The 16,763-nt window shown below is 44.0% G+C and overlaps 1 protein-coding gene across 1 annotated transcript in view; it reads left to right on the forward strand.

The window, feature by feature from the left end:
* The window catches only part of pcdh1a (protocadherin 1a), an 84,033-nt gene that overhangs the window by 53,822 nt on the left and 13,448 nt on the right, over positions 1 to 16,763 (forward strand). The window contains exon 4 of the mRNA XM_084029105.1: positions 7,961 to 8,180. Coding sequence (XP_083885231.1) covers positions 7,961 to 8,180 — 220 coding nt within the window. The remainder of the gene's footprint in view (positions 1 to 7,960; positions 8,181 to 16,763) is intronic.

Consider the following 16,763-nt stretch of genomic DNA (forward strand, 5'->3'; position numbering starts at 1 on the left):
GAACACTTTTGGTCCCCGTCGCTCATTTTTCCAGCAGGCTGTTGAGTTGTTTTTGACATTGTGTGTTCGGAGCATTTTACACTCTCATCATGTGTAATTTAGTTCAGAACCAGGTCAGGTTTGTGTGTGGTGGCCGTGGCAGTGGGACAGCCGGGGATCGTTGCCGGATGATGCCCCGCAGCTGACGCCATTGAACCCACCGGAATCGGTTTCATACACTGACTTGAAATGTGTGGTGAGAGGTGGTGAGAGGTGTTCCTGTAATGGGGGGAAAGGGACGTCCATAGCTCACTGTGGGACAGGGGGGCTGACGGAGAGCTTTTTGTCGAAGGGTGATGCATTCACACCAGCACTCCCGTGTCCCGTCATATGGAATGGCGTGAACCGTCATATTTGTCATTAGATGTGGCAGCTACATTCACACATGGTGAGGCTCGCTGCAGTAATACTTGGTTTTACTGTGACAACATTATGGGATTTCAAGGCCAGCGCTCCCATTGAAGTGAGATCCTCTGTGTTGGGGGAAGGAAAAACAGAAAAGCTCCAGAATAGACGGCATCGCAGACAGTGAAGAATGCAAATTCAGTCTTGCCTATCAAGACCATTAAGGTCGATCTGATTGTTTTTTAATGCATTCACCCAGCCTTTATTTTCCCCCTCTCCATTTACAGTACGGGAACAAAGGGACTTCTGGTCTTTATCCATCCCTCAACCCCCACCCCTCCCCTGTCTGATCACTTCATCCTCCACCCAAACCCATGCTGACTCCTCTTCGCTCTTTCCCCCTCCCCGCCTCTCGCTTATGTTCCCCCCTCCCCCCTCTCCAGCGTGTCCCCTAGTTTTCTGGTAGCTGTGTCTCTTTGATAATCCAAGACTCTTTGAAGACTCCAATTCCACGCTGCTTGCCTTGGAGCTATTGCACCTACAAAAACAACTGTGTGTGTGTGTGGGTGCGTGTGTGCGGGCGTGTGTGTGCGTGTGTGTGCGTGTGCGTGTGTGTGTGTGTGTGTGTGTGGAGAAAGAGGGAGAGAAGAGAGAGCAATGGATGGGATGAGAATGGAGGACATAATGGTGGAATGGAAAATAAAAACAGTTCCATATGCATTTCCTTTGCAACGGCTTCCGTCTTTCTGGTTTTATGCTTGCTGCATACACTGAGAGGTGCACTTCTTCATTGTCATATTTGTTGGTGCAGCTCATTTTTTCTCTGCCTTCAGAGGCAGCAGCTCATTGATTCCTGCATACACGCCCAAAAGTGCCACAGCCAGGATGTACTCCCAAAGATTTTAACGGAATGGAAACATTCCAGGTCCCACACTGGGGGAACTCTCACCAGCTATTAGTGAGAGTCTGCATGTGCATTTTTTAAATCATGTTAGAAGAACGTGGAGATGGTTTACTGTACACCAGTCTGATCACTTCTTCACAAAAAGCCTTTTGTCTTGTTGGATCGCAATAATAATAATGAAAAAAACATGTTTTTCTCTCCGTCTGCCAGACACCGAAGAGAGGTAATTAAAGGAAATTAGTTGGCTATACTTAAAATGCCACAGTAATCAAAATGAATCACTACTAAAACATTTTTCTCCTCACCACATCCTCTCCACTTTGTATTGTTGTCTCCTCCTCTTACCTTAAAGAGGAGTCTGGCTGCTCTCTGTCTTTATTTCTTCACTGTTTCAGTCTCAATCTTCAGTCCCTCTTCTTCCATCTCCGTCTCTGCCCTACCTTTTTGTCTCTGTCACTCTGCCTCTCCCTGGCAGAGGGGCTTGCCATTGGGATTTAGACGAAATTGAATTGAATTATGAAGGAATTTCTCTGCAGTACGATTGGCATCATTTCCTCCACACAACAGAACATCATTCTCATATCTCTCAATGTGGGGGAATGAAAATAGGCCGGGCACCATTCTTTCTCTCATCCTTTTAAATTGAATTTTTCATATCACAGGGGCACTGAGACATCAGCCGTTTCCTTTAACATGGGCAGGAAACCCATTTCATAATATCTGAGAGACACATAGCCGTGATTCAATAGGAGCGGTCTGACTTCCAGCCGCGGTACACATGCGATCTAGCTCAGGATTGATAAACAGGGCCACATAGGTTCCCTGCAGCTTGAAGCGTTGAGGGTATTCCAGTAGAGTATACTATAGCTGTTTGGCTTCACAACCTGTTAAAAGCACTCAATTGTAAACTAAATGAAATGCAGCCTGTCTTTCTAACCTTGCAGATTCCTCTCTTTCTCTCCCCACTCGTCTCTGTGTGACACATATAGGCGTCTTTTAACTTTTATTGCAAGAAACGATGCTGCACCCTACACAGCAACCGTCTTTCCACGAGCAAACGGCACCTCGGTTGCTATTCAACATGGCCGTGATTATGTTTAGTCGCATTCATGTGTCTTCTTCAAAGATATGAAACTCAGGCACTTGTTGCACTTCTGCTCCTGCAACTGAAATTCTGAATATTCAGAATGTTTCACTGGTCACAGTGACACAGTTACAATCCCTCTGTGTGATAAAATGTGAATAAAAACATCTGGCAACAAACTCACTGTGACAAACACAAAGGCATCCGTAAATAGAACAGGTGAAGAAACGAGGTGTTTTATTTAAATATACTTGGGTACTTGTTGGTTTAAGCTTTGAGATGATTTCCCCTTCATAGCAATGAAATATAGAGCGGCATATTTGGATTACTGCAATTATCACATTCTTATTTTTTTGTTACCTTCTTCAATCTAGAACATGTTTTTAAATGACTAATTTATGAGAAATGATGCCATATTTGACTTTGATCCAGACATGTTTTGCAAACAGTCAGAGTAACATAAATAGCGATATGATCAAAGTGTTATGAACGGGTTATCAACCATTTTGGTTAATTGCCTCAAAGATTAAATGCTTCCCCGGGCTTTAAATCTCAGGCTAGATGTCAGAGGATGTACTGATATTAAAATGCACATAAAATGGAGGTACTTCAGTAGAAAAATCACCGGAATAGTATTCTACCATAATAACAACAATATTATCTTTTGAGTTATATAAATGTATGTTATTATGCTAATATTCTGTTATATCCTGCTGCCACCGCACTATATGGATCGTGTAGTCCCACCATATGTACCAACCATTAAGCCGCCACTTGCTGTGAAACAAAGTACACCAGGGAATAATTTCTACATGGTAGTTAACGTGCAGCCAGCCAGCATGATCACCACATGTTCACGGTCAGAACCTGGAAGGAGCGAGACAGAGGCTCCAAATCGAACTCACCTGCGCCTCTGCTAGATGTCTGCTCAAAACGTGGCAGAGACGATGGAAAAGCTTTTTGCCCATCTGCATAAGTACCAGCAGCCCTGTGCGGCCGGCAATCAATGAGACTTGGCTGGATGACAAGGCGCCTGACGGCAGAGTGGTGTCGGGTAGCGTTCACAGTGGACCGGGAACCCGGTGCTACAGGAGAGCGCGGCGGCCGTGAGCTCTGCCGCCCCATCCAGGATCAGTGGTGCAAATCGGCAATGGCGATATTGATGCTCCACGCTATCCTTGTTGCACAGGCACAGCCCCCATTTGCCCCAGGAATCCCTTCTTTTTATCCCTTCATTCAAGCTGCGGGCAAATGCATTATTTTTTATTTCAAATGCAATCTTTAGGACAGACCGGCCCGGACTGTTCTTTGCAAGTGATTAGATATAACCATTAACAATAACCCATCTGTGTGGAAACGACATCGGCGTGAGCACATTCCCAAAACTGGTGGTGCATTTTTTTATTTATTTTTTTATTTCGTTTCCAATAGAGACACAAAACAGCAAGCTGCAGGCTGGGTGAATAATGGAGATGTATCCTCTCGCTCTTCACACCATAGCAATATCTAGTCTCAGTGCAGAAGTCCTCCATCACTGCAGACAACATTAGTGACAGAGGTGGTTGATATATGTTTTTCTGCAGCAGTCGCAGCCAGCTACCGGAGCTCGCAGCTCCCTGGACGTGACGTCACAGCTGTTTGTCAAATTGCATGTGGGTGTGAAAAGGCGACTGCTAAATCGGATATCAAACCACGCGCGAATGTGGGTTGAATCTGATTTGATATGTGCATTTTTTTTTTTTGTCTCAACATAAACTAAAATACCTTTGGCCTCGAGCTCATGATGGAACTCACACAGATCATTGCTGTGATGTTGTATCATCTTGTTTTAATGTCTGTCATCAGAAGCTGTAATTACTGAAGTGTGCTCTTTATAATTCACCCTGTACCTATTTAAATGTTGGCTTGTACAAATCACTTGGAGGATGAGAGGGAGAGAAAGTGTAATGTTTGTGAAGCCAAATGTATTTTCTCCTAGAGGTTATTGTATTACATCAATAGTTCTTCTGTTAATTAACAATGAATCCCCAGCTTACATAACAAGCACAAATACAAGCACATCAAAAGACTTTTAATGTACTTTTTTTCCCTTCGCTTCCTTCACAAGGCCTTTTAACATTGAACATTTGTTGTGAGTCGTTGGCCGCACGTCATTCAAAGCCGCCTCACAGCTCAGGTATTGTGACCCGTGTGTTTAAAATACCGCTGTTGTGTAAATGGAGGTTGCAGTTGGGAAATAAAGGTGCAGGTTGTCACCGAACGTAGGAAAACAGGGCTCTGTTTGGTCATGGACGTTATGTTCAAGACAATAAAGCAGCACAATCGCTCTGAGGTGGCGGGGTCGTTGGTGTGGAGATAAGTGTAAGATCTACGGCGTCGGATAGCTTGAGGCAAATAAGCGGACACACAGCAGCTGCCATTCTCTTTCTTGTCCCTCCATATGCAGTGGAAGACACTCGTTGGTGATTGTAAACGGGGAAATTCATGTATATCCAAAAACAGTGTATATGGTCACTATTCATTTTAATTTTGACCATGATATATGTCTTTATATTAAACATGGGGTAATGAAGTGAATAAATAATATGTTTGTCTCACTGACAGCTTCTTTTTCTGGCTTTTTTTTTATCAACAGTGGAGATTTTAGTTTGAAGGTTGTATGTAATATTTCTGTCAGTGTGACAGAAAAAAAGTGGCTCTAGGTAGCGGGGGGCTGATTGCCGTTTATTGCTACTTTAAAATGTGTCCTAGTCCCCTTATAAAGACAGAATCCTGCTATATCTTTCCATCTGCGTTGGGATTGTAATATCAGGGAGTATAAATGAGGCCATTTTAGCCCAATCTAAATAGGGATATGAATTCAGATGTCATCGTAAATGTCCCATCTTTCATTCTCAGCCCCGTGGCTTCTTACTCCTACCACAATGCCCAAACAATCCCCCTCTCCCGCCTCCAGTCTCCCAGAATCTAATCCTTCTGCTTGTCCCCTCCAGCCAAAGCGCCGTCCGTGTCTGCCTGACCAACTCCCCACTCCTGCTCAGCCTCCCCTTCCATGCTTCCCGTCTTGCCGCATCCCTGCAGCCCCCAAGGCCTGGCAAAGGATTTGTGCTCTGACTAAAAGGAGAATCTATTTCCCATCTCTGCAGCCTTAGCTAGTTATCATACCCAGGAAACATGCTGACTCTCTGGAGTGATGCCTTGAGGAGAAGTTTAAGCAAGAATCCATATTTAAACAACTAAATGCCCCCTAACATTTAAATAGTTGCGGAGCCTCAGCGACCTCCGATCATATTTATAGAATGCACTATTGAAATACATCACGTCTGCTGACCCAGCCACTTGAGTCAATTGTGAGTTTATTGAATTATCACAGAAAGAAAAGTAAAATAACTCCCTGGCCGAACGTTATAGTCGAGGTCTGCATCAAGACTTCCTGTTAAGTCTGTTTTCACACTGTTGTGTTGTCAGCATCATTTAGCTCAATCCAACACATGCGTATGTGTGTGTATGTGCTCTTATTTACCCACTGCGCATAGATGCACCAATCAAAGAGCATGTTTAATAGAAAGAAAACAAATGATTGTTTTTTTTTATCCCCCAAACCCTCTCATTGCCCTCTTTTTTTCCTCATTTGTGCACCAAGCATACAAATAACTATGAATAACAAAGCATGAAACATCGGTCTTTCATTTAGTTTGGTTTCCATTGAATTTTAGAAATAACAGAGAATTCCAAGGAAGCATTCTTACTGTATACTTTGAATGATTTATTCATGTAGTATATAGTAGTACTGGAGGGAGGAACCAATATGATCCGCCCCAGAACTGAAACAAACATAATAGAGACGAGAAACCAAGAGATGCATGTGAAAAGTGAGGCAAATTTCACCGGTAGAGATGATGGTGAGAGACAGGTTTCTGGAAACAGTTTTGAAGTCCGCTACAGGCATTAAGAACACAGTTGCTGTTGATAGCACTTATCTAAGCTCTAAAAGCATTTCTCATGTCTGGCGTGTGTGTAGTAAAAGGCTGATGGTTGGAATGATTTGGAGCATGGATTTGTTTGCCAGAAAAGTGGTTGAATGGTAGAAAGCACAGACCCGTGGTATTGATCCGGGCTGACTCGTGCAGCAGAGGCAGGCCCTGTTCTGCTGTATCAGTGCTTTCCTGACTTTTACGAGAGGTGCTCATCTGTGGGTGGGGGGGTCGGGGGGGAGTCGGGGGGGGGGGGGGGGGGGAGTCGGGGGGGATTGCACACACACCGTAAGGAGTCATCTTTCTGTTGTGGATCGTTGGCGAGTAGCCATTAGTAAACTGATCTTTAGAAGAGGAAATTTAATGGTCTCCTAACTGTATTTACAAGCCATTCAATTTGATATAGGGTGTGATGTTGAATGATTTATTATCCGCCGCGCCGCTCCTCTTCAAGCTATCGAATTCCGGGTTTCATCAGTATTTTCATCCGTTAATTTACTCTTTCATTCTTTTATGGAAATCTCATCAGTATGACAGTGGAGGCGACTCCGATGATATATTGTAATGCTGGCAAAGCTGTGACTGTCACTGAATTTCCAAAGCTCTGTTTTTGGTCTTATTGTTAAACTTATTTAGATCTTCTGGGGAATACGTAGGTTTTTTTCAGTTAAACTGCAGAAATATTGTCTAGCTTTCCACTCGGCTAAACATCAAAAGCGGTGGAAAGGAGCGATATTAAAATATGGAGATAGGAAGTAGCTCACTGGGGCTACTGATTAGTGTACCAATCATTGTCATCAGAATTAATTTGGTCGTGGAATCGTTAGAATCTGGAACTTCTGTCTGACTAATAATGAAAATAACAGCAATAATAATACTTTTCACGTTCTCAATTTTGTGACAGTAGGTGGCACTTTTTCAAATGTTTGCAGACACATCATAGACAATATATAGTCTCCATGCAGAGCAATCTATTTGTATATATGATCCACCTCTATCCAAGTAGTTGTCTGGGTAATTCTAAAATAAGCACATTTACAGTATTGACGTTATTTTGAGCTCTTGATTAGATGGACAATGAATGTTTCTTAGATAAGGCGTACATCGTTTTACAACACAAGGAAGTTTTAGTTTCTTCCGATATTAACATAGCTTTTATTCATACTTTACATATACAGTATAGCATGCTTAAACACATGCATGTTTAGGTATTTAAATGTTGCTGCCATGGTATGGGCTATTTAAATAGTGCATTCTCAATTCATTCCGCTGCTGCTAATTTGCACACTCTCATTATTGAAGCCGGTAACCTCACTCCGTTCATATATTTCTACCTTATATAATCTGCAGAATAATAACAGTGCAAAAGACTGTTTAATATTTAAGAGTGTTTTAATATTTAATACTATTTTCTGACTTTTGAAGAGTGAACTTTATGAGGCCAGCACAACTCAGACGGCAGTCTCAAATGGTTGAGTTTGGAGCTGGAAACTATTAGGGTGTAACCTGCTGGGTGTCTCCGTGGAAGCATCAAAAGGAAGGAGGAGTGGAGCCCGGAAACACTCTCCCCGCGTTGAAGATATTCATTTTGTTGTCTCTCGCTCTGTTTTTCAGCATCCCCACCGGCGAGTGACCTTCTCCACCACTAACCCCGTGCAGGACCTGCAGGACGCCTCTCAGCACAACTACTACGACAGCGGCTTGGAGGATTCAGAGACTCCCAGCAGTAAGTCATCGTCTGGTCCTCGCATCGGACCCCTGACCCTGCCCGAGGACCACTACGAGAGAACCACTCCAGATGGCAGCATCGGAGAGAACGAGCACCCTGAAAACGGTACGGTGACAACCCCCGCCGTCCTGTCGTGTTCCTTATGAATATGTATTGAAATGTAAATGGCTCTAATGGGCTCTGTGTGTGTGTGTGTGTGTGTGTGGTAGGTGTGTTGTTGTGCTCCTTGGCCATTTTAGAGAGGAAATGTTGTGGCACCCGTGTTGTTGACTTGCTGTGTTTGTCGATGGCCGTGTGAAATGTTATTGGTTTTTAAGCAGAGCCGAGCTTGTCGTAGGGTGTGTGTGTGTGTGTGTGTGTGTGTGTGTGTGTGTGTGTTTGTGTGTGTGTGTGTGTGTGCGTGTGTGTGCGTGTGTGTGTGTGTGTGTGTGTGTGTGTGTGTGTAGGATCAGGGATGGAGTTAGCAGTGTCTCCATCCTGCCGATCAGCAGGTCCACCGTCAGATATCCTTAATGACCCTCTCTCACAAGTGTGCTAATTAAAAAGCCCCACTAATGGAGGATTTGCCCTCTAAATAAATCTCAGCCACGACATCTGTGCAGACACGGCTGTGTTTACTCTAAGCATTTCCTTAGCCGCCAGCCGGACGCCGCTGCTTACTGTAGGTGTGGGGAGCCATCATTTCTATGCACAGTGATGAATCCACAGGCTGAACAGCGATGGTCCACATTAAAAAAAAAAAAATCGCCAAAGCTGTAACTGATATTCTGTGAACTGTGTAATAATAATTTTGCCAACTTAAGCTGCCAAGCATAATCCATTACCTGTCTTGTACCACACTATGATAAGTGATTCACATGGTGCATTTCCAGTCATTATAGAATTTAGTATTTAGTATCCGCTCCCCGGATTAGACTCTTTCTACATGCTGATGGACTCGGCCTTCTCCTTATATTTGGATTTCAGTGGTTTGTCGTGCTTTTAAGTGTGAGTGGTTCTGCTTTTTTGTGCGCATGGATTTTAAGGGGAAGTCAAAGTCGCAGCAAAGACTCGATCAAGCTGTTGATCTGCATTGATGGTCACTTTGTCACGGTGCCAGTGTAAGAAGACACAGATGTGACTTTTGTCAATGGAGCTGAGAGACATTTCTGTTTCTCTTCTTCCTTTTTTTTTAAAGTGAAACAAACGCTTCGATCTCAAGCACTTGCAGTTGCAAAACATTGTTGGATCAAAGATGTGTCACCGTCACGCCAAAGCAGCAGATGACAAAGTTCTATTATTAGTGTAGATGCATTCTGATGCATTGCCTTTACTAGACAATCGCGTCGGGACTCATTAGCTGGCTTATTCATCTGTGTTGCAAATGTGCATTGTTTGGTTATTTATTTTATGTCAATTAGTGACACCATTGTTCTAGCATCGTAGGGGAGGGGGGGTGCAGAGGATGAGTCCCGCCAATAGTGCCGTTCCCTCCGGCCCCATAGAGGTCGGGGATTGCTTAACCTCCCATTTCATAGATGGTATTAGTCACCCATATACAGGCTGGCTGCAGCAACAGCTGACTGTCTCCGCTTGCTCTTTGCACTTATACACAGAATGTGTAATATATACATTTTGTTTTTCTTTCCTCTATTGTGATAGCTGATTATTGTGTTTCTCCCATCTGCAGAGAAGAAAAAAAAACAGGTTTTGTCAGCCAGGGCTCTCTTTGTTGTCAGCAGCAGGAGAGCGAGATTGTGAGTGGAGATGGAGCAGTTGAAGAATGAAAAGATGACACAAGATGGGGGAGATGTTAGATTGTGACAGGGAGCGGGGACTAAGAGTGTCTGACAAGGAAGCAAACCCCATAGGATGAGCAGGCAGGACAGGGGAGGTGCAGAGATGAACCGCTAACCAAGGATAGACCTAATTAAAATGTGATTCCCACTTCAGGGAGATAACAAAGAGCCCACATAAAATGAAGAATTAGACAGAAAAATCAAACGAGGCAGAGGAATTCCTCCCAAGCTCCACCTGAATAGTGACGTAAAGTATTTTTCTTTATTTTTTTTCCCAAGCATTTGAATGACAGCATGACAGGTTGAACAGAGCTTTATTCATTGCAGTAGAAATGACTGACAGGCTAAAAATGGGGAGGTGAACACGACGTGTCACTCCGTTTAAGTTGGATAAAACGCAATATATGAACGGAAGACTGTCAGCCTTTGCATCACCGGGCCCTGGAATTATTAACATGGATGTGTGTTTTGTTATACAAGTTGAACCCTGACAGGGGTGACACCTTTCTACAGTGGAGAATATGTAGTTTGTGCTCTATTTTAGATCCTCCTTTGGAAATGATGGCGTCAGTGAGAGCATAACTATACTTGAGTTGTATTCGCCTGAGCTTGGTTGGCACTCCAGTGTGGCTGAACACAGGCACTTTATTAACATATTCTAAGCTATTTGTTTCTTTTCCGTGTTGTATTGTGAATTTAAATATTTTCTATTTGAAATATCCTTTTGTGGTGTTTATTGTTACACACCATTCAGCATGTGGGATGTGCAAGCATACTTGCCATTAAACCACATTTGTGATTCGCATCCCAGTCAATGAAATATCCACGTAGATATATATCTGTGTTTTGAAGAACCTTTCAGACTGAAGTAATATGACCTTGGCTTATTGTACTGGGTGGCGGGGAGGAAGGAGAGTGTGTTCTGTAACAGTCTCTGGTTCACTGAAGTAGACATCAGCGTATTCCCTTATGCTTCTTGGCTTTGTTATTAAGAGTAGATTCAAACTAGAGTAATAAAAAATTCTGATATATGACGTGTATGCAGCCTGATCTGCAGCAATTAATTTCTGGAGTTCCTTTTTTTCGTATGCCTGAGCAGCTGCTCCCTCCTCCCATTTTTTTTTTCCTAATTCTTGTCTTCAGGCTGTTTTAGAGTGCACTCCATTTCAGTTTCCCCATGTGTGCCTTCCACACTTATGTTCACGCGTGCAGCGCGCACACCGCTCAACTGTTGGTTCATTTCCTCAGAAGTGTTTATCCATCGGTTGCATGCATGTATTTGTTTGCATTGGATGGTAAAAAACTCTCAATCACTTTGATTCCAGTGCTATTTTCCTTTAATAGACTCTCATCATAATCACTGAGCTCTTTAATTCTCTTTAAATTGATTGCTTCAGACGGCATGAAAACTGCTTATCTTGTACGTCTGCTTGCTGTCCAGATGCACGAGTTGTCCTCCACAGTGAAATCAGAGGAAGACCCGTGACCGGTCTCTGTCCGTCCACCGTGTGTCAGACACCGCTGGTCGGATGTGGATTAGTGGTCAAATCAAAGTGATTTACTGTGTTTATTACTGATGGATTGGCAGGGACAGAGTCGTCTTCCGGTCCGAAGATCGGCAGTTCAATCCCCAGCTCGTCCAGTCCACATGCCCAAGTGTCCGTGGGCAAGATACTGAACCCTAAATTGCCTCTGAAGGCTGATTAGATTAGATCCTGGTGAATGAATTAGGGGTGGGAATCCCAGAGTGACTCACGATACGATCATATCACGATATTTTGGCCATGATTTTGTGATTCTGCGTCACGCGATTGATATATTGCAAGAAATCTGTGACTGAACACGTCTACATGTGCCATCATTCCAATGGAAAACTGGTTCCATGCATAAATAGTGCCTGCATATTTTAATAACAAAAATAAAACAACACTTTTAGATATTTGGCGCCAACGAATCGTAGCAGAGAGTATCTCGATATATCGATATTTCGATATATTGAGTGTAAAAGTAGACTGAATAAGGAAAACTGACATATTTGCGATGGCGTATTAGGGCCAATGTAGGAAAGAACAAAAAACGGAGCCGAGGGATAGGGGCAATATTCAGAGAGATGAAGTAGCAAATGTATAAAGTCATATATTCACGATGCTAACAACTGGGATCTATGCTAGCTAACTTCCCATGAAAGCCACTGAGCATATTCTGAGCCCCAGCACCCACCGGGAGTCACATAACACATTTATGGATTTAACCTGCTGTTGCCCAAGAACTCCTGGACCTGGGTCATCCAGGATCCCTGATAGTCGTATTCTGTTTTTTCGGGACACAAGTTCAACCAGCCATTCCGTCACGTCCAACCTAGACGGTAATCACTCTTCTGGGGATCAGTGGTTCGTCAGTTTGGCTGTGATATGAGGGCTAGCACCGATAGGACACAGGTGGATTGAAGACTGGTACCAGCGTGCACACACACACACACACACACACACACAACAACCCACTTGACCACAGATGGAGGAGTTTTGATGTGGCCGGTTGCCCAGCGTGAGGTCTCCCTGTGTCTTCCGCTGTGCGGACTCACTGCCATACGTGCTATTGAGAAGGGTGAGATAAAACGGAAGCAAATGGCATTTGCATGATAATGAGGTTCTTTAGTAATGCTGTCTGATTTCCCTGCCTTAGATCTCTCAGATGATGCATGTGGCGCCGTACATTTGTTCCTTTGAACTCCTGTCAAGGATTTCCCTCCGCTTTCAGTGCTTGCCATATCGGTGTCACACGGGGCGCCACCGTTTTAGCCATTACTGCTTTAAACAGCATGACTTCCTTGTGAAGATCTGGTTTGTGGCATTTTTGCGACATGGCACAAGAGGCGTTTATGAACAAAGAAAGATGTGGAGGAAGACGTCATGCAGGCAGAGAGGCAGATCGTCAGCATGATGGGGCTTGTTTGTCCTGTGAGTGCCAGCTTGGGCCCCTGCCCAGGTGCCAGTAGTGCTGATGCAGAGGTGTGGGTTTCCTCAAGACAGATGTCCTTGTGCCTTGTCAGAGTCCCTGCCTGTTAGTACTATTGAGTGGATGAGCCTGTACCAGCACAGTGGCCTATGCCAGCCGCCACTGGAACCACCAGCACCCGAGCGGAGAACAGGTCACAGGACTGGCAGTTTTGCGGAAGCTTCTGTGGAAAAAAAAGTCCTTATAAGTGGTCGCCTGAGGCAAGTTGTCATGAATAATACGCTTTTAATCCCGAGCTCATTCTAGCAAACGCATTATGCTCTGTACACATCAGCTGCTGTTATTTGTGTGTGTGTGTGTGTGTGTCCCACCCCCCCACATACACACACAAACACACACGCGCACACACAATTGTTGGTAATTTGATTTCGGTGCAAATAGGTCACTGGAATAGCCTAACTGGAGCAGAATTAAACTCCACGACACCATGGACAATGGTTAACTGCAGCCCTTTTACAAATGACTTTATGGGAGAATGCGGCTGAATCCAAAATGGAACTGATGATGTGTTGACGCGTCGCCGTGTCTAGATTTCCCCTTCGCCCAATTTGAATCTGAAAATGTGCTTTCGCTCGTGTGATCACCAACAATGAGACCTACGCTCTCATCCCAAACTTTGGCCGTGCACATTACAGTGTTAGTCAAGCGACTGCAGACAGGCCAGACCTTTGAACAGGGGCCATGTGAGAGAAAGGACATGGTATCACAGCTCAGACCATTAACTGTTGCAAACTATGTAATTGGCTGAGTATCTTTTAGAGCGAACTGACAGATTTTTTCTTTCTTTTTTTTTTTTTGCAGCAGAGATTGCAGCCACGTGTGAAATCCAAGTCCCATTATTCCAATAAATCTACCCCTTGCATTCAATTTCATACCACCTTCCATTTCTCATAAAAGTGATGTCTCTGTAGTTTCATCATTGTGTCCAGCTGACTGGAAGATTTGGTGATAAGAGCATGTTTTGCCCTCATGTTAAGCTGTAGTTCTTGTTTGAATATGTGACATACAGTATTTTTTTGCCATATTCTAGGGAATACAATAGGGAACATCTTTTTGAAATTGATGTTTAAATAATAAAAACGTCTTTTGAAATGTTGTTTAAAAAATAAAGAAGAGGAAAGCAATAATCGAGTGATTGAGTAGCAGATTTCTGGACCATTTTCTGGGGACAGAATCCCAGTCCTCTTCATTTGAATTGAGATCTGCACAAGCTACTCTAGCTCTTATCCACATGCAGCCTATATAACGTAGATGGGTTCAAAATAAATAAATAAAAAAAAATCAGATGAGTGTTCCGAATTATGCACAGAAAGAAGAGTACACACATATAAGCACACATTAGGTTCCATAAATAGTGCTTTTAACACCATGCCGCCACTGAAAATGTCCGGTTTTAGCACTAAGCTTGTAAAATGAATGAGTGAGCCCAGTATGCCTAAGCCAGTATCCCTAAGCTTTAGATATGCTCATGTATTACTCTAACAAAAGTGGATGGCTCTCTGTACTTAGGCAAAAATTGGATAGCACGCTGCCTGCTCTTTCTACGCCAGTGAGTCTGGGCAACAGCATGCTGAAGCAGCAGGTTTGGGGGCGGTAATGTGTGTGTGTGTGTGTGTGTGTGGGCTTCAAAGTATACGTTTATAAAGACACATGGAGAAATCCTTCTTAATTAGCCTAGTGCAGCTAGTGGCTATGAGAGGCACTCCTTTTACCTGAGCGTCCGGCGGAGGGTCCCCGAGTTGAAACTTTGAGGATAATTACGGAGGCAGAAATAGACAGTGGCGGCAGAACTCTCAGCGGGTCTTACCCGGTCTCACCCCAGATGTGACTGGTGGAGCAGGTAGAGCGCTGTGCATCAGGGAGGGGATGCTGGCTAGGGGCCAGGTCCACTTCAACCTCAGCTGGTCGGGCAGCTCAAGCCGGCATCAGAGAAAAGGCCCCGGGGGTCATCTCTCCATCATAGTGTGATGGGGACCCAGAGCCGCTGAACCTCCCTCTAACTAGTGTTCTGCCCTTCAATGATGGATGGCACTTGAGGGACTGGAATTGTACTGTATGGGTCTGACATGCATTTTCCTTATTTCCAGTGAGTTACAGAGGAATGAAGCCGCACTCGCTTTAAGGCTTTCTCACAGTCAGTAGAGGATCTCTCCGAATTCACTGCAGTTCAAGGACCTTACAAACTCAATGACTGCTGCATCCAGTGGAAGTGAAAATGTCCTGGAATGGAAACATCCTCCTGATAAAAGGATCAATTCTTAATTTGCAGTTTGGCGTTAGCATGGTATATCATAGAGTCAATATTTTATAAGCCTTGGGCCAAATGGAAATCCCTTGTAAATGTGTTTTGCATTTAATGTAGCTTTTTACTGCACTATTACACAAAATCATCAGAATACTTTTTTATAGATCTTTTGGCTTCGAAAAGTAAATTTGCAGCTCCCTTTCTGCCACATGCTTCCCCTTGTTCTCAAGCCAGAAGTCGAGTAATTGTGACAGAATTTTGCATGATGATGTAGCTTGTTTCCATCGCTGCTGCTGGATCTCCCCTCTAATTAGAGGGCTCACTCGACTCCATTGTTTATGCTGCTTCCAAACCTACGGAGCAGTAACAGGGACATTTACATCTCCTCGGTCGCCACCAAAGGTCCATTTTAATTAAAGCCATTTATACGATTCTGTTCCCTTTCCCTTCGGCTGACTCCCTCTCAAGATGGTCATGTTGCAAGGTCCCAACACTTGTCACTCATCTTGATGAGCTGTCTACTTTGAAACAGTATCTAGCCTGGAGATGAGGTAGCCATCAAACGCGCAGCCACCACGGGCACTGAAAAAACAGATGGCGACAGTGATGTTTACTCTTGTTGTGCATTTGCTGTAGTATGTCTCTTTTTTTCGCCCTTCTTTCCCTGCTTTCCCACTTTATTGTTGTTATTGCTATGGCTCCCTTGCACTTGATAGCCCCAATTTAGCTCCCCGCAAGCCACATTCGCATGACACAACGGCATAGTGGATGTGCCCAACATTATTAAAAAAATCTCATTGACAAGTCTCCCCCATTTCAGCCGAACATGGAGATTTAGCCGCGCACACCCAGGGTCACAGACACATTCAGACGTCTGCGCCGGCACATGACCCAATTTACCCATCGGCTCATTAAATTTTCATTTTGCCGTCTCATAATGTTGTGGATGTCCTGTCCATTTATGTTATTTGAATGCGATGAAACATTTATATTTCCCCTTCAACACACGAGACGGCACTAAAGTGCAGGTGTGGTCTGCATTCAATTAACCACTTGGCCTCTCAATACAAGCCTCTCCCCCACGTCTCCAACCCGAACTAAGCAAATATTAGGGCAGCTGTGTTAATGTGTTAGATTTTTGTTGTTGGGGGGGTTCGACAGCATCAAGGGACGTGGACATTTACCCTTCCTCACCATGTCGAAGCTTTTAAAAGTCAATCAAACACGAGCAGCTGAATGCAAAGGATCAGCAGGGAATAACGGGGAAGGGTGGAATCACGCTGGTCTTTAAAGCCGATATGATGACCCCCTGCTGTCCTGTGTGTTTTGCATTTCTCTTAAGGTCCATATTTAGGCCCAGAAATGTGCAGTTTCCTTTACTTATTATAAATTCAATCATGCTCTTGATTCAGTGTGATTCTCCCCCCCTCCCCCCCTTGTCTTAATCAAAGCCTTGTCAGAAAAGCTATCGCCTGGCTGAGGGTATAGACGGCTTGAGCAGCATCGGGAGATTGCTGCTGTTCTTTTTCCTTTTTGCCTCTCTGCTACACAAAAGGCAATTTTCATATTTCATCATGTTATAAATTTGAATTGTCCTGCTCCAAACACATTGCTGTATTGTTCAGAGAATTGCGGGGACAGAGCTTTCCG

This window comes from Eutrigla gurnardus (assembly GCF_963514095.1).
Source record: "Eutrigla gurnardus genome assembly, chromosome: 15".
Taxonomy (NCBI): Eukaryota; Metazoa; Chordata; class Actinopteri; order Perciformes; family Triglidae; genus Eutrigla; species Eutrigla gurnardus.